Source organism: Leptodactylus fuscus, chromosome 11 (assembly GCF_031893055.1).
Source record: "Leptodactylus fuscus isolate aLepFus1 chromosome 11, aLepFus1.hap2, whole genome shotgun sequence".
NCBI classification, from domain to species: Eukaryota; Metazoa; Chordata; class Amphibia; order Anura; family Leptodactylidae; genus Leptodactylus; species Leptodactylus fuscus.
The window spans coordinates 89,238,048-89,256,957 of NC_134275.1; the positions used below are offsets into that span (position 1 = coordinate 89,238,048).

An 18,910-nucleotide genomic window follows, 5' to 3' on the forward strand; every position below is an offset into this window, starting at 1 on the left:
ATAGGCAGTTGGAATAACCAGGGTTGGTTTTTAGCGAAGTATAGTAGCTTCAAATTGGATTGGTCGGTGAAAAAAATGGGCGGCTTTATGTCCACGTAGTTGACACTGGTAGCGTAGAGCCAGCAGGGAATGTAGCTCAAGCGAGGATTGGCTGGCATCTATGATAAACAGTCTTCCTTCAGGTCCGCCGGGAATGGGCGGAGTTTATGTCCACGTAGTTGACACTGGTAGCGTAGAGCCAGCAGGGAATGTAGCTCAAGCGAGGATTGGCTGGCATCTATGATAAACAGTCTTCCTTCAGGTCCGCCGGGAATGGGCAGAGTTTATGTCGCTATTTGAAATGAAACCAAGTAGCTCCGTCCGCGATTGGTTAGAGTAAGAAGATAGGCGTGTCTAGAATACAGGTAGGAATTGGGAGAAGCGGTCTTCCTTCAAGTCCGCCGATGAGGGCGTGGTTAAAGTATTTATAAGCCTATCAGAGGATAGATATGTTCCGTGAGAATAAAAGTCACAAAAAAGTTTATAAAGTAATAAAGTTAAGGCGATACGATGTAATAAGTGTTTGTTTTGATTTGTTGATTATATTTTTTAAAGATTTTTAATGCTGTGTCTATTTTTTGAAGTGTCATATTTACGTGATGTCTGTAGGAGTGGCAAAATTGCGTATCCTATTAAATAGCGAGCGTAACCGCTTAGTTGGAGGGAGCCTGATGAAGTGCAGCATGCACGAAACGATCGTCGCTTCTGTCAGATCTTGTTTCATCTATATCCAATCCCGTATGTGAGTGACACAAAGTGTGTTCTTTTTTAACGGAATGAAATAATAAATTTTGTCAAGTTTTAACTACTGGCTGGCTAGTGCCCTGCTTTTTTTCTATGTTGCTTTATATCGGTGGACTTTCTTCTGTTACAAATACAGAGAGCACCCAGCCATGTATTCACTGAAGGTTGTCTCTTATATTCAGTGTCACGCCCCATAATATGTGTGGGTTAAAAAGGCGCAGATTTACCGTCTAGATTTACCGTGTGTTTTCAAAAAAATACGTCCTGTTGGGAGTGGTGCCGCTGACTGTGTTTTTTCTACGGACTGCAGCCTGCAGGTAGGTAACAGCTTGGAGTATATTGAAGGCCACACTAGTGGGCACCGGGCTGTATAACACCAGGGTCCCGGCCTCTAGGCTGTGTAAATGGAATACCTGGGAGTCTTCTTTTGGATAAAAGAGGTTATCTAAACTAAGTAAAGTCCTATCTTGGTTAAATTGAATTGGACGCACTTCCTTTGTTGGTGACTTCGCTGTATCCTGGGGAGCCCACCTCGGTACACGGCTTACAACTACCAGGTCCTGTCAGTCATAGCAGGCAGGTAGAGCGCCGCTCGATGGGAGCAATGGTAACATCTTCATTGCACTAAACAGCTCATTAGTTCAATAGGGACTGTTCTATGTGGCCCCACTGATGTTCAGGAAATAATGGGGATAAGGTCACTCCTTAAGGAGAGACCACCTATTAGGTGTGTGGAGACTTATACAGCCACTGTAAGGGATCATGGGAGGAATATGCAAATCGGTCTCCCAAGATGTAAATAGGGAGACAGTGCCTCTGTTAAACACATGAGGGAAGGGGAGAAGGAAACACAGCCCACTATTTCAGGAGGTAGTGCAAATGCAAGCATGAACCAAAATCAAGATGTAATGTCCATATATGCATAAAATCCCACATTTAAGAGTAAATTGCACGGTTTAAACTCCACGGTTAGGAGCAATTCAAATGTCACTTAAAAGGACTTTCTTCCAAGGAAAACCAGCAATCTTCAGTTATATAAAAGTCGGCATTGCTTTATTCTTTACAGATTGTTTTTTTAAAAAAAAACATGTACAAAAATTTTTTTTTTTTTAGTGCTTCAAAAAACGCATGACACACATAGCATAGTATGACTCACATAAAGCGTAGAGGAGCGCTGGAACTGACGCGTTTCGGTACCGTGTGTACCTTAGTCGTAGCCTTGCGCTATCTGACATACACAAGGTATATAAAGACTTAGTACATTCCCTCTGACGTGTGTAACAAATTGAGTCAATTAGTGAATTAACCCTGAGTTCACCCTGACAAACAAACGCTGCAAATACATTGAGACAAATACACATGAATACATAATACGAAAGATAAAAACAAATAAACACTCCACAACATGCTGATTACCATTATGAAAATGTTCATTCTGCGAATGTGTTATATATCTTTATGAACGCTTCCAATCATTTTACTAAGGGACAGAGAAAAAGACTCGCAAAAAAAAAAAATGTTTTTGTTTTTTTGCCTTTAAAGGTGAGCTTCTGAACAATGATGGATTTTTGTAATTAATCCTACTCTCATGCTGATCTAGAAAAAAAGATAAATGAACACGGATGATCACACTTATGTTAAAGATTTTTTTCTATAAAAATATTGAACCAAAATGTATGTATTTAATGCGCATATGGATAAAGGCAATAGTATTACAATTAGAATTGAAATCCTCCCAAGAATCTCATTATGTCTGTGCCATTCCACTGAAATGCCCCAACGCTTCCAAGGAGTCAGTGGTTTTTTGCCTCAAACAGAACATTTTGTGTTCCTATATAGGAAACAACAAGTCTGAACACACCTCTATTATACATAGTTCACTGCAATTGCAAAAAAAAAAAAAAAAACATAATCTAGTATTGTCTTATTTCACCTGTGTGAACGGTGATGAATGAAGATACTTTTCACACAAAAAAAAAACAAAACAGTAGCTGTTTCAATGTATCAATGTTGGATATAAGGGGAAATTTTATATAATATCGTGAATAAAAGCCATCACAAAATTCCCTGGACGCACATGCGTACAACAAACACATCCAATGATGTGCATGAATATGATGTCCATCCACATGTGCACATGGATGGACATAACATCTACACAACCTCCACAATATTCACAGTATAACATTCATATGATATCCATATAATATCCATCCACATATGCGCATGTGTTAAGAGCCACATTCAGTGATGTTAACTATAGTATTATGGATAAAAACTCTGCCTCTGTTATACTGCCCTCTATAGGAAGCACCCTGAACATCATGCCCAACTTTCCCAGAAGCCTTATAATGTGGGATTTTTACCAAGTCAGTTTCTAAGCTACGGCCGGCCGGTTCGGTCTGGTTGGACCTCATCAGCACAGCGTAGAGAAAACTGACTTGGTAGAAGTGGGAGGCTGAGAGACCAGATTATGGGGTAATGTTCCTCCCCTCTATAGGAAGCACCCTGAACATCATGCCCGACTTTCCCAGAAGCCTTTACTGCATAATGTGGGATTTTTACCAAGTCAGTTTCACAGCTATGAACAGCCGTTTCGGTCCGGTTGGACCTCATCAGCACAGCGCAGAGAGAACTGAATTAATAGAAGTGAGAGGCTGAGAGACCAGATTATGGAGATAATGTCACTCCTTAAGGAGAAACCACCTATTAGGTGTGTGGAGACTTATACAGCCATAGTCGCTCCACTCCCTATTTACATCTTGGGAGACAGATTTGCTAGAAGTAGTATAGTATAGTAGTAGTATAGAAGAATGGTATAAAATATGAAAAAAATTAAATTCTGCTTATTTTACCTAAAACAAAATTGCTTTATATATACTATTGCACTTCCTAGTTCTTCTGAGCACTGGGACTAGACTTTTATAAAGTTTTTCAACAAAAAATTAGGTTTTTATATGATTTTATATTCAGCATGGCTTATTTTCTGGAGCCCGGCTCCATGTGTAAATTACCCAGTAGTTTAGTATAGTAGAGGGCTGTAAACTGCTGGTGTTATCTCTAGCTATGCTCCCTGCTGAGACAAAGCAAACATCCGGGAAGAAGCTGAAGGAGGAGGTGGAAGTTGAGCGAGTTCTGCTAGCACATAGTAAATGTCAAGTCACTTCACTATCATCACTATAAAGAGTTCAATTTTGTTGATGAAAGTGATGATACAAGTCCTAAAAGCTTCCCTTATCACAATGTACGGTGGCCACCAAAAAAAACAAAACACACCATTTCACAAAATGCGATGATTGTAGCGAAAATGATTTCTTGTCTTTTTCCATTTCTATCCTCTTCTCTCCTGGATGACGAGTATTTGGCAAATTTTGTACATGTCACCTTTTCAGTTGATTTCGTAGTAGGAGGTATACATAGCATCTGCAGGGACTCAATTTATACGCATTACATACATTTAACAAAATCCACGGGTGGTGCAATTTTTTTTTGGCTGCCACCAGGACAGTAACTTCAGCATGGAGATTCCTGCACTTATCACTTGTACAGGATCACTTGTAAATCTCAGGTGTTTGACTTTAACGTGACTGCAGCACCGGCCACCAGATAGAGGGCCGCAAATAGTCAGATTAGGGGTTAAGCTGATGCACATTGACTTGTATGAATGTTACATGGTAGACCTCAATATCAATCCAATGTATTTTCATTATTCAGGAATTGCTTTCACAAGTCACATGGACAGATGGCGCAAACTTCGGAGATTTTCTCTTTCCGCAATGCGGGATTTTAGCATGGGAAAAAGGAATATCCAGGATCAAATACAAGAAGAGGCCGAGTGTCTGGTGGAGGAATTCAAGAAGACTAAAGGTTGTTACAGACAATAACAAGATGTCTACTATGTGATAGTTTCTTAAATCAGAGCAGTTTAAAAAAATAAAACCATATAACGTCATATAGAGTTTCCTTGACCAGTAGAAACCTTGAACCTTTCTCTTTATCACAATCCTACCTTCCCCCCCCACTGGCAGGATGCCATTAATTCCTGGTGGTCTATTCAAACCTGCATTTGTTCCTGAGCTACTGCTGGGAAGTTTTGTCTCCACAACCTTTTGAAGTGGGAAATAATGGAAGATTATGTAGATAATCTGTTTTCCCTACGCCCAAACAGCAGCACAAGATGGGGTATTCCTGCCCCTGTGTACTCTTAGGACAGGTGGAACTTTTAATAAACTAACAAGTTGCCCTCCCATAAAAGGCCCAGGAGACCTCCCCCTCCCTGTGTTAGTCTCCAAGCATCATACAGAATATACCCGTGTATAATCAACATAAGTCAGAAGGGAGGGAGCTTTGTGCTGCTGTTTGGGCTAAGGGAAAACAGATTATCTACATAATCTTCCATTCCCCCTACGCCCAAACAGCAGCACAAGATGGGAATTTAACGAGTAATACCCCTTCTACCCTAATACCCAGGGCGATCCTGGCAAGCAGAGGTCAGGATCGAGTACCCAAAGGATTTTGCTTTGGTGGTGTGCAAGTCCAGTCTGTAGTGCCTTGCAAAGGTTAAGTGTGAAGACCAAGATGCAGCCGCACAGATTTGGTCCACCGAGAGGGATTGTCTCTCTGCCCAAGACGCGGCTACTGCCCTAGTAGCATGGGCACGCAAAAACTCTGGGACCGGCAGACCCTGTGTCTGCAGGGCACCTGAAATGGCTTCTTTGATCCACCTCGATAGTGTGGTTTTAGATGCTTTCCTTCCCCTGTTGTGACCAAAGAAATTAATGAGCAAATTGTCTGCTCTGCGGAATGAGCTCGTCCGATCAAAGTATATGCGCAGTGTTCGCACAAGATCCAGGCTGTGCATTCTCTCCTCCCACTCAGAGGAGGGAGAGGGGAAGAACGCTGGTAAGGTTATTGTTTGGTTAATATTTTCCATCGTAGGAACCTTCGGCAGAAATCCTTGGAAAATTTGAGCTGGACTCTGTCCGGGAAAAAGGTTGTATATGGTTCCGAGGCAGGCAGGGCCTGAAGCTCCCCTACTCGCTTGGCCGATGTGATTGCCAGCAAAAAGGTTACCTTCCACGAGAGGTATTTGAACTCTACCTCTGTCAAGGGCTCAAATGGCGGGGCACATAGCCCTTGTAGAACCGCAGCTAGGTCCCATTGGGGAGCCGGGGGCCATACCGGGGGTCGGACCCTAGAGGCCCCTTTCTGGAATTGCCTTATGAGGGGATTCTGAGATAGCCTGGTGCCTAATAGAGCGGATAGTGCCGAGACATGCACCCTTAAGGTGGCTGGGGACAATCCCTTGTCCAATCCTTCCTGTAAGAACTCCAGGACTGATTCAATGGACGATGTATCACACTGTCTCCTGGCCCCCCAGTCCTTAAATACCTGAGCAATCCTCTGGTAACTGCGATTGGTTGAATCCGCTCTAGAGTGGGCCAACGTCCTTAAGACGGCCTGGGACAATCCTCTGTCTCCACGTACGGTGCGGTCAACCTCCAGGCAGTGAGGTTGAACCTGTCCAGATCCTGGCAGAGCTGACTGTTTAGAGTTACCAGGTTTTGGACACGCGGAAGCCTCCAGTAGGTCCCTCGACTCATTAACATGAGGTGGGTAAACCATGCCCTTTTCGGCCAGAACGGCATGATGACAATGGCCGACGTCTGGTCCTGCCTGAGTTTCGCCAATACCCTGGGAATCATCGGAATCGGAGGGAAAATGTATGCTAGTTTGAAGCTCCAGGGTATTGACAGGGCATCGATCGCCAAGGGATTGCCGTCCCGATACAGGGAGCAAAAGAGTCCCACCTTGGCGTTGTTTGGGTGGCCATCAGATCCACCTCGGGGAGACCCCACATCTTGGTGAGTTGTTGGAAGATCTTCTGGCTCAGGGACCACTCGGCTGTTGTTACTAGGCCCCTGCTTAGCTGATCCGCCAGGACATTGAGGTGGCCCTTGATATGCACCGCTGACAAACGGGATAAGTTCCTTTCTGCCCAGGAAAAAATTTGGTTGGTCACCCGCATCAGGGAGGGAGACCTGGTGCCTCCTTGTTTGTTGACATACTGCACGGCCGTTATGTTGTCTGTTCTTACTCTGACCGCCTTCCCCTGCACATGGGGAGTCAGATTCCGAAGTGCCAGCTATATTGCGGTAAGCTCTCGCCAGTTGGAGGAGCGAGTTCTCTCCTCTTGGCTCCAGGTTCCTCGTATCAGGGTCTCCCCCAGATGTGCTCCCCAACCTGTGAGGGAGGCATCTGTGGTCAACAGGGTCCAGGAGGTCTGGACCGTGGACCTCCCGTCCTTGAGCTGGGACCACCATTCCAGTGATCGACGGATACTGATGGATAACTGGATAGGCTTCTGAAGTCCAGAAGGACTGTGGTTCCATTCTCTCAGGATCTCGAGCTGTAAGGGGCGCATATGCCATAGTGCCCAGGGAACTGCCTCGATGGCCGCGGACATGAGTCCTAGGACCTTCATAGCTGTCCTGATTGTAACCTTCCTGGTTCGGGATAGGTGGTGGACCGCTCGACCAATCTTCTCCTTCCGGGGAGAGGGCAGGGAGATCATCATACTGAGAGAATCCAAATTGAATCCCAGGAATTGAACCCGGGTTGATGGAACCACTACTGACTTCTGCCAGTTTACCAGCCAGCCCAGCTCGCTTATGAATACCACTGTGGTACCCAACTGTGTGGCGAGAGCCTCCCTTGACTGGGCCTTTAATAGCCAGTCGTCTAGATACGGGATAATAAATATCCCCTGGAGGTGCAGGGCGGCTACGACCGGGGCCACTACCTTTGTAAAGGTGTGTGGGGCCGAGGATATACCGAACGAGAGAGCCGTAAACTGGAAGTGATGTAATCTTCCGTTTAGATGTATGGCAATTCTTAGATACTTCCTGTGCGGAGCATAAATGGGAATGTGGAGGTATGCGTCCCTCAGATCCAAGGTGACGAATAGATCTCCTGGCTGCAAAAAGGGGAGAACCGACCTTATGGTCTCCATACGGAACCGGACCTTGCGGATGAATTGATTTATATACCTTAGGTCGATAATCATGCGCCACCCTCCGGTCGACTTTGGCACAAGAAATACGGGCGAATAGACGCCTTGACCCTGCTCGTCTAGAGGGACTGGTTCCAATGCAGCCTTGTCCACATACTCCTGCATGGATCTTTGAAGATGAAGCTGCTTGGTGCCCTGAAGAGGGCGGGTCCTCCTGTATCTGTCTGGAGGGGGGGAAAGAAAGCTTATTTTGTAGCCATCCTGTATAAGCTGGAGAACCCATGGATCTTGGATATATTGGTGCCAGGCGGCTAGATGTAAAGAAAGACGACCCCCCACCGCGGCCCTGCAGGCGGGGGGATCGTAATAGTGAGAAGGTGGATCTTTTTTCACCTCCACGGGAGGAACCTCGACCGCCTCTTGGTTGGCCACCGGGGCGCCTCCAAAATTGGCCTCTTGAAATGCCTCTAGAGGGCGCATAGCCCCGAAAGGATCGTTGCCTAGACCCTGAAGACTGGGGGAGGCTCTTGCCCTTCGAGTCGGCCAGCCTCTCCATTATGCGGTCGAGTTCGCTTCCAAATAATCTGCCCGGTTCAAATGGTAAAGCGCACAAATTAAATTTTGAGGCATTGTCTGCCCTCCAGGGCTTGAGCCAGAGGGGACGCCTCGCAGCAGTAGACAAAGCCATAGCCCTTGCTGCCAGCTTGACCTGGTAGAAAGCCGCCTCAGAGAGGTAGTCAGACATTAGACTGATGCTTGTCATGGCTGTCAGCAGATCGTCTCTATGGACACCTAAGTCGATGTCTCTTTCAAGATTCGAGACCTCCGCCCACAGCCTGGTGACTACCTCGCTAGCTGCAATGCCTACTGAGGCCTGCGCTGCAGAGGAGGCATAAGGGACCCCTCCGCTCTGCGATCCATCACATCCTGGAGGTTCGAACCATCCTCTGCTGGTACCACGGTGCGCTTTGATAGCTTAGAGACCGCTATATCCACTTTGGGCGGGGGGCCCCATGAGCTGGACTGGGCTTCAGCTAAGGGAAACAGCGCCCTAAAACGCCTGGAAGCGTTGAATGGACGTTCAGGAAACCTCTATTCCGCTTCCATCCTTTTGACCATATCCGCATTGGCCTTAAAGGACCTGAGGGAGCTAGATGGAGTCTCCTCAGTAGCTTCCCCTACCTCCTTGGCCCGTACTACTTTCAGTAGTTTGGGCATTCTGTCTGCTGAAAAGACAGGTTTAACGGGTTCCAGGTTGTCCTCTTCTGAGGAAACCTCATCTAGGATTTGTAGAGCCTCCATAGGCGGGAGAGAAGGAGGCGATGACTCCAAGCGAGGCCTTCTAGATAGTTGGGAGATCGAGACTTTCATCTCCCTCATTGACTCCTCCACAAACTCTCTCACCCAGCCAACTACATCTCGGACGGACGTGTCCTCTGACGGGAGGCCACGGCACCCACGGCAGCACTGATACGCATAGCCGTCCGGAAGAGGCACCTCGCACTTGATGCAGGCTAGGTGGCGGCGTTTGGCGGGAGCTTTCCTCCTAGGATTTTCTGGCATTGAGGAGGAAGACGACATCTAAGGAGAGACATACCATCAGTTACTTCTCTTACCTTCTGCTTTACCCTCAGGCCCCACTAGGGGGAATACATCACCTTATTCCTTCAGGAATCCTTGTCAAGGGTTTGACTACTTTTCTGGTTGCCCAAGAGCAGTAGCAACCTGTAAGCACGAGCTGACAGGCAAACTGCACTGGGCAAAGCAGCACTAAATAGGGCGGGAGGGGGCGGGGCTAGCTTAACCACGCCCCCTGCCACTTCCGCCTAAGCCACAAAAAAAGGGGGCACTCTGGGCTCCTCTACCTAAAAAGAGATCCTTCCTGGCCTCTTTAGATGGGGAAACATCCCCCTAACAAGCCCCAAATCCGTGGGCTTTTAAAACCCCCGTCCGGCGCTCTGTAATTCTGGTGAGCATGCGCCGGACGGAAAGCTGCGCATGCGCGAATCAGGACCCCCGCGCATGCGCGAAGTGACTACCGTGCATGCGCGGAAGGCCGCGGCGCACACACAGTGTCCGCGGCCGAAACCATAGTGGTGCCGCAAGGTTCCCCACTCCGCCAGAAGGAAGACACGTTCCTAGGCGGCTAGGAGCGGCGCCGGAGGCATACAAGATGGAGCCGACAGCGCGGAACGGACCCTGCATTGCCCCAAGAAGGCGACCTCCACTACCCCAGGTAAGTCCACAGGGGAGCGGAGGCCATCCTAAATTCAGATGGGAGAGGAGACCTCTCCCTCCACCTGTCCTGGTAACAGGACAGAAAAAAACACAGGGAGGGGGAGGTCTCCTGGGCCTTTTATGGGAGGGCAACTTGTTAGTTTATTAAAAGTTCCACCTGTCCTAACAGTACACAGGGGCAGGAATACCCCATCTTGTGCTGCTGTTTGGGAGTAGGGGGAAAGGGCTTGTCCACTTGACAATCATTATTGCCGGACGGAAAGCTGCGCATGCGCGAATCAGGACCCCCGCGCATGCGCGAAGTGACTACCGTGCATGCGCGGAAGGCCGCGGCGCACACACAGTGTCCGCGGCCGAAACCATAGTGGTGCCGCAAGGTTCCCCACTCCGCCAGAAGGAAGACACGTTCCTAGGCGGCTAGGAGCGGCGCCGGAGGCATACAAGATGGAGCCGACAGCGCGGAACGGACCCTGCATTGCCCCAAGAAGGCGACCTCCACTACCCCAGGTAAGTCCACAGGGGAGCGGAGGCCATCCTAAATTCAGATGGGAGAGGAGACCTCTCCCTCCACCTGTCCTGGTAACAGGACAGAAAAAAACACAGGGAGGGGGAGGTCTCCTGGGCCTTTTATGGGAGGGCAACTTGTTAGTTTATTAAAAGTTCCACCTGTCCTAACAGTACACAGGGGCAGGAATACCCCATCTTGTGCTGCTGTTTGGGCGTAGGGGGAAAGGGCTTGTCCACTTGACAATCATTATTGCAAGTGTGCAGGTGATAGTATAATAAGGAGGGCACAAGACAACCAATGAATAAAGCTGCACATGGCAGGAATGGTCAGATGAGAAATATGAATAATTACAGTCAGATACATCACCTGTAAGGCAGGATTTTTTTTAGGTATGGGGCCCCACTCCGATATGTTCACCCCCCGTGACAAGCCTTTAGCTATGCCTGTGACTCAGGGACAATTTTAGTGGGCATTCACACGGAGTAACGCCGGGCGTGTATTACAGCCGTACACGTCGGCGCTACGGCAGCCTGCCGAACACTTCCCATTCACTTCAATGGGAGCACTCGTAAACGCCGCTGTTATGAGCACTCCCATTGAAGTGAATGGGAAGTGTTCGGCGGTCTGCCGTAACGCCGGCGTGTATGGCTGTGATACACGCCCGGCGTTACTCCGTGCGAATGCCCCCTTTGACTGTAATAATCCCCCAGGATCAAATGGCATCTTGTCGGCTATGGAAAGATGAGCAAAACTGCAGTTTGTGACTCTTTTCTGTTTTGCATCCAATCATAAATTTGCTCCAAACTAAATATAAATAAGTAAAATGAAAAAGAATCCGGAACAATGTTCTTTATAGATAGAAAATGTATTATTTGCTATTTCTTTAGAAGTTACATATCATTTACAGTATTTATTAATTTATTTGCTGAGCAGCCCCTTTAAAGGGATACTATCAGTCAGACACAATTTTTTGTAGGTACCACGTCGGAATAGCCTTAAGAAAGGCTATTCATCTCCTACCTTCTCGTTCGCAGCCATTCGCCTACATTCCCGGTTATTGTTGGTATGTAAATGAGTTCTTTCGCAGCACTAAGGGCGGGCCCCAGCGCTCAGACAGCACTGGGGGTGACCCCAGATAACTCTCTCCAGCGCCGCCTCCTCTTCTTCAGCAGTGTCATCTTCAGCCAGTGGTGGCTTGTAACTTCTAAGGCCTCGGGCCTTGGGCAGAGCAGACTGCGCATGTCCACAGGTCACGAGAAAATGCCCGCTTGCACAGTATTGGAAGCGGCTATTTTCTAATTTACATACTGACAACAACTGACAAGGATTATAGGCGAACGGCGGCGGAGAAGACGACAAAAGGTAGGAGACGAATTGTCTTTCTTAAGGATATTCCGAAGTGGCACCTACAAAAAAATGTGTCTGACTGATAGGATCCCTTTAAGTGCATTGAACTTCTAGTGCTCCATCTTCTACCGGTTATAGATCATTTGGACAGACAACAAAAACATGCAAGTCATTAATCCCCATCCCCCCCTCCCACCCCAATGTAAAGAGAATTTTAAAAAGCTTTATTTAAAGTCCTGAAATAGAAACATCCAAATTCATTGCAATGCAGAACAAGCTGGAAGATGCTTCAATAAATCACCTTGGTCTGTCCTAAGAGTCTTTCCAGAGTCAGACATTGAAGCACCGCTTAGTGATAGGTCAGCAGTACCTGATACATTATATCCTACTTTATGGCAGTCGATGACTTACTTTATATATGTTATACCTCTTGTCCTAGAATCATTGGTGGAGCCTCGACATTACCTAAGTAAAGCCGCCTGCAACATTATCTTCTCCATCATGTTTGGACATCGCCAAGATTACGAGGACGCCGAGCTCCTGAATGTTATCTCCTGGGTAAATACAGCGTTCGCCATTGTCAGCTCAGGTTGGGGCCAGGTAAGAACTAAAGAAGGTTTGGAACAAAATTTTGATATTTTTATCATTCTGCCTTTAGCTACTGAACATATTTGCATAATCTCAAGGTATATTGAGATGTTCTTAGGAGGTGGAGAGGCCGGATGGAGCGGATGGAGTCTGTGTGATTAAAGGGGCTCTATCACTAGGAAAAGTCATTTTTAACTAATCACATCCTTGCATAGCCCTTAGAAAGTCTATTTCACACCTACCTTTTGTATGTAGATTGCCTCAGTGGTTTCTGAATAAGTCCGTTTATATTCATATGCTAATTAGACTAGTGCACGATACATGGTGCACACCTCTCCCTGCTGTTTTCTATGGGAGACTGCTGCTCGGGCTGATGATGACTCGGCTTCCTGTTTTCTTCACACACATAGAAGATAATGGGAGAGAGGAGGCTGCTGGGAACTTCCTGAGCTGGCTGGAGGCTCATTAGCATATGAATAAAGACGGACTTATTCAGACACCACTGAGGCAATCTACAGACTAAAGGTCGGTGTGGAATAGACTTTCTAAAGCCTGTGCAAGCATGTGATTAGATAAAAATGACATTTCCCAGTGATAGAGCCCCTTTAATTATCCAATGTAAATAGTGTCAGACTGAGATTCTTTGTGTCCAGACAGAATTCTGGGAGCCCAACATCCAACAACCCCTAGGAAATAGACCATAGTACCCTTCAAATCTGAGTGTCTTCTTCTGGACCATTATTGTGTTAGAGCCTGAGCCCACTTCTGCTACTCGGGTGGGTCAGTCCAGCACTGGTGACACATCTTATCATGCCGACACCTTTGTGATTTTCATTATTATCTGACTCTCCATTTTATTTTGTTTTAGGTGTATGAGATGTTCCCCTCGGTCATGCAGTTTATTCCTGGGAGACATCAGAAGATCTTCGAGTATGTAAAAAACCTCCTTCAATTTGTGGAAGAAAGAGCTAAAATGAACAAGAAAGCTTTGGATGTGAATAACCCTCAGAGCTACGTCGATGCTTTTCTCATTAAAATGGAAAAGGTAAATGGAAAGATCCCCTTTATAAGAGCCCTCGATGTCCTTATAGTCAGTGGGAACCCTGTAATAAGGTGCTATGTAAGACTGCAGGAAGACAACATGGAATCCTCCATTGAGAGGGGTTTTCAGGTTCCATAATTGAGGATCTTATCCTTAGTATAGATCATCAATTAAAGATTGTCAGGGGTCCGACATCTGGTCCCCTGGCAGATCAGCTGTGTGAAGAGGCTGCAATGCTTAAGTGAGTGCAACACCATACATTTTGTACAGTGTCTGTGGTTGGCACCGGACCTAAACTCATTACCTTGAATGGGAACGACTTACAAGGAGGCCATGCTACTGATGAACATGATATCACATGGACTGAGAAAGGAAGCTGAGCTTGTGGAGCTTTAGCCAACTGATCCTTGGGGTCACAAGTGTCGAACCCCCACAGATCTTCAATAGTTGATCAATTTCAAGTTCCAGAAAGCCCCTTTATTTCAAGGCCCCACGGGTTGGAAATGCAGCTTTTTTTGTGGTTTTTAGAGCTAAAGCCAGGAGTAGATTCGGCAGAAAGGAAAAGTATAAGAAGTTCCCTAGATATTCCCCATTCCAATTTTAGCCATTCCTGGGTTTGGATCAAAAAACTTCAGCAAAATGGGCATGTCACGGGATGGTTAGAGTCTATACTATAGGCAATGTGTAATATATATTTCATGTGGAATGTATTCTCTAACCTGTTGTATACATCAATGTGTAGTTGGCTGATTAGGGTCTAGTGTGTTAGCACATTGTATGCAAATACCTCTAACTAGTGAGGACAATGGGTGGAGATAATCTGATCGGTGTCTCCAAGAAGATGTTGGACTGTGCATTGTTCAAAAGAGACAGGGAGTCTGCTCTCCTTGGCATAGGTGAGGGGGGAAGGATCTGTGACTCAGCCCTTCCCACCCCCAGATATAGGAAGTAACAGTTTAGTATATAGTTGTAGCTTGCAGTTAGTATGTGTTAGCCGGCCTGTGCACAGCTCTGCAGAGAGCCAGAATTTAGTTACAGGACCAAGGAACCAAAGTTATCATTGGATTGTGACTTCTGTGGACTTATTGTTATTACGGTTGATGTGACCGCCGCCGGCTACTAACTTTGTGGATTACAATAAATTGCTGTTGTCTCCCGACCTCTTGCGTCCCTGTTGATTCAAAAGACCATCCGGAGGAAGACGTATACCTTTGCTCCGTGACAACTGGTTGGCAGTGGTGGGATCAACAGCGGACAGCGAGATGGACTACAGCAGCCCAGCGATTAATGGAGCCACAACCTCAGAATACAGGAACTGGACTATGGCAAGTCTAAAATTAAGGGCCCGGGAACTAAACCTGAGTTACCAGGCAAGAACGAAAGATCAACTGATCGAGGCACTGGAGGAGATGACCCTGCAAAGCGACCATGAGGAGGGCTGCCCCCAGGAGACAGTAGAGATACGGGAGTGGCAGGTACAGACCCAAAAGAGCAGATGGGTTGTTTTGTATGAGGAGGAATTGGCAGTGCTGGGGCTAGAAGCAACTGCAGAGCAAAGGAGTAGAGCATTACAGAGGGCTCAGGAAACGGAGAAGGAGGAACAGAGAATGGCGTATGAAAAGGAAAGAATGGCGCATGAAATGCGAATGGCTGAGATAACTGCGCGGAATTATAATCAAACGTCGACCCCCAGCCCAACAGTGAGAGAACCACCATATGTCTCCCATAAACACTTCAAGACCTTTGATGAAGCGGCTGGGGATGTTGATGGATATTTTCAGGACTTCGAACACCAGTGCCGCCTGATGGAAGTCCCAGAGAAGGATTGGGTCCGGTATCTGGTGGGGCACCTACGAGATGGGGCTGCGGAAGCTCTCAGAGCCATGGACCCTAGTGATCAGCGGGACTATGAGGCCATTAAAAGAGCGGTGCAGAAGTATTATGCAGTCACTCCAGAGTCCTACCGAGTTCAGTTCCGCTCTTTGTCTTACAATGGGGGAAGCTCCTTCCACATGTTCGCCCACAAGTTGAAGCAAGCATGCAAGCGCTGGCTAGAAGGAGAGGAGGCTGTCACAGTCGATAAGATCCTCCAAGTCATACTTAAGGAACAGTTCTTTTCCCAGTGCCCCGCTGAGATCCGTGAGTGGGTGCTGGAACGGAACCCAGCCACAGTTGAGCAAGCTGCTTCTCTTGCAGATGAGGGCCTGACCATCAAGCCGCAGTGGAAGAGGTTGTTTGCAGAGGAGCGGAAAACTACCACAGTCCGCCAGACACCCTTCAGCCAGCCACCCACCTTTCGTGTCCGGCCTCAGGATTACAATTCCCCCTCTACCCCTGCCCCAGCCCATCGGCCTCCAGCTATGAACAACCCTGTCCCTAGACAACGACCCACTGGAAGAATGCTAGAGCGCAGATGTTTTGGGTGCGGGCGGCCTGGACATTTGCAAGCTAGTTGCCCTGCTAACATGGGGGCACGGGCCACCGTGGCATCCCGGCCTATTCACTACCTGGGAACCACCCCTAGGACAGAAAGTTTGGCCCCATTTCCAGATGACTCCATGAATGACCCATCTGTTCCACCTCCAGGGGTCTATGGGATTCAGCCTTCCGCCACACATCCCGCAAACCTTCAGAGGAAGCACTTGCAGGAGGTCCTACTGGATGGCCGAACAGTTGTTGGATTCCGGGACTCGGGAGCTTTCCTAACGGTAGCGGACCCCCGAGTTGTGCGACCCGAGGCCCTAGAGGAGGGCTCTGGCATTTCTATCAAGTTGGCAGGGGGTACTCAAAGACGTATTCCTAAAGCTACCGTGGAACTCGACTATGGTTATGGACCAAAACGATGCACAATTGGTGTGATGAGCGGGCTGCCGGCCGATGTTCTGTTAGGCAACGATGTTGGAAATCTACAGTGCCACTTTGTGGGAGCAGTGACCCGAAGCCAAGCTCAGGGAGAAGCCAACATGGATCCACCGGATTTTCTGACAGATGCCAGCCCTTCAACCCTACAACTTTACCATTCAGCACCGCCGAGGGAACCAATACCAGAACGCGGATGGGTTATCCCGGCAGGAGGACATATGACCTATAGAGACTGATGTGCATTCCCCAATTTACCTGTGTAGGCCAATTGTGTCATGCACATGTTTTGAGAGGGGGAGGGGTTGTCACGGGATGGTTAGAGTCTATACTATAGGCAATGTGTAATATATATTTCATGTGGAATGTATTCTCTAACCTGTTGTATACATCAATGTGTAGTTGGCTGATTAGGGTCTAGTGTGTTAGCACATTGTATGCAAATACCTCTAACTAGTGAGGACAATGGGTGGAGATAATCTGATCGGTGTCTCCAAGAAGATGTTGGACTGTGCATTGTTCAAAAGAGACAGGGAGTCTGCTCTCCTTGGCATAGGTGAGGGGGGAAGGATCTGTGACTCAGCCCTTCCCACCCCCAGATATAGGAAGTAACAGTTTAGTATATAGTTGTAGCTTGCAGTTAGTATGTGTTAGCCGGCCTGTGCACAGCTCTGCAGAGAGCCAGAATTTAGTTACAGGACCAAGGAACCAAAGTTATCATTGGATTGTGACTTCTGTGGACTTATTGTTATTACGGTTGATGTGACCGCCGCCGGCTACTAACTTTGTGGATTACAATAAATTGCTGTTGTCTCCCGACCTCTTGCGTCCCTGTTGATTCAAAAGACCATCCGGAGGAAGACGTATACCTTTGCTCCGTGACAGGGCAACAAAAAAAAAAACAAATGCTGCATTTCCTCAGTGTTCGGCCTCATCCTTCACGGGGCCCATACAATAACCTGAGTAAAATAAAAAATACAGACTAATCTTTTGGCCGCAGTATTTTTGCTGTTCCGTCTTTACTGTAACCGCAAAAAGTGCAGCTACAAATAAGATGACAAATTATAGGAAGGAGTTGAAAATCCATCTTGGAACTGATCTGCTTCAGATAAGAGGCTTCTTCTGAAGATGTTTTATTGGGTACATTGTCATGTTTTATTTTTTAATATTTCTTTATGGATTTATCAGCGACTCGAGTCTTGGTCTTCCAAATAAACCTCACTAAGTATCACTATATGTAACTGAACTAGAGGATCCCATGTACCCTACAAATAAAGACATGGCACCCGAAAACTATTCCAGAAAAATCCACCCTCCACATGTCAAATAGCGCTCTTTCCATTCTGATCCCCCCCATGAACCCATACAGTAGTTTGCCGTCACCTATTGGTTATACTTGTGCTCAGGAGAAACTGTATAACAGACTTTGATGTGTTTTTTTTTCTTATCCCGCATAGAACTATATATATATATATATATATATATATATATATATATATATATAGACACGGTGAGTGTGATCAGGAATGGGGTGAGTGCCATCAGTAATGGGGGAGTGTGATCAGTAATGGGGTGAGTGCGATCAGGAATGGGGTGAGTGTGATCAGTAATGGGGTGAGTGCCATCAGTAATGGGGGAGTGTGATCAGTAATGGGGTGAGTGCGATCAGGAATGGGGTGAGTGCGATCAGTAATGGGGTGAGTGCCATCAGTAATGGGGTGAGTGCCATCAGTAATGGGGGAGTGTGATCAGTAATGGGGTGAGTGCGATCAGGAATGGGGTGAGTGTAATCAGTAATGGGGTGAGTGTGATCAGTAATGGGGTGAGTGTGATCAGTAATGGGGTGAGTGTGATCAGTAATGGGGTGAGTGCGATCAGTAATGGGGTGAGTGCGATCAGTAATGGGGGAGTGTGATCAGTAATGGGGTGAGTGCGATCAGGAATGGGGTGAGTGTAATCAGTAATGGGGTGAGTGTGATCAGTAATGGGGTGAGTGTGATCAGTAATGGGGTGAGTGCGATCAGTAATGGGGTGAGTGCAATCAGTAATGGGGTGAGTGCCATCAGTAATGGGGTGAGTGCCATCAGTAAAGGGGTGAGCATGATCAGTAATGGGGGGAGTGTGAACAGTAATGGGGTGAGTGCGATCAGTAATGGGGTGAGTGTGATCAGTAATGGGGGAGTGTGATCAGTAATGGGGTGAGTGTGATCAGTAATGGGGTGAGTGTGATCAGTAATGGGGTGAGTGCGATCAGTAATGGGGTGAGCGTGATCAGTAATGGGGTGAGCGTGGTCAGTAATGGGGTGAGTGTGATCAGTAATGGGGTGAGTGTGATCAGTAATGGAGTGAGTGCCATCAGTACTGAGGGGAGTGTGATCAGTAATGGGGTGAGCGTGATCAGTAATGGGGTGAGCGTGGTCAGTAATGGGGTGAGTGTGATCAGTAATGGGGTGAGTGTGATCAGTAATGGAGTGAGTGCCATCAGTACTGAGGGGAGTGTGATCAGTAATGGGGTGAGTGTGATCAGTAATTG

The 18,910-nt window shown here is 47.1% G+C and overlaps 1 protein-coding gene across 1 annotated transcript in view; it reads left to right on the forward strand.

The window, feature by feature from the left end:
• Positions 1-18,910, forward strand: part of LOC142185610 (cytochrome P450 2G1-like) — a 29,379-nt gene that overhangs the window by 4,728 nt on the left and 5,741 nt on the right. The window contains exons 3-5 of the mRNA XM_075261037.1: positions 4,498-4,650; positions 12,328-12,488; positions 13,345-13,589. Of these exons, the coding sequence (XP_075117138.1) occupies positions 4,498-4,650; positions 12,328-12,488; positions 13,345-13,589 (559 nt within the window). The remainder of the gene's footprint in view (positions 1-4,497; positions 4,651-12,327; positions 12,489-13,344; positions 13,590-18,910) is intronic.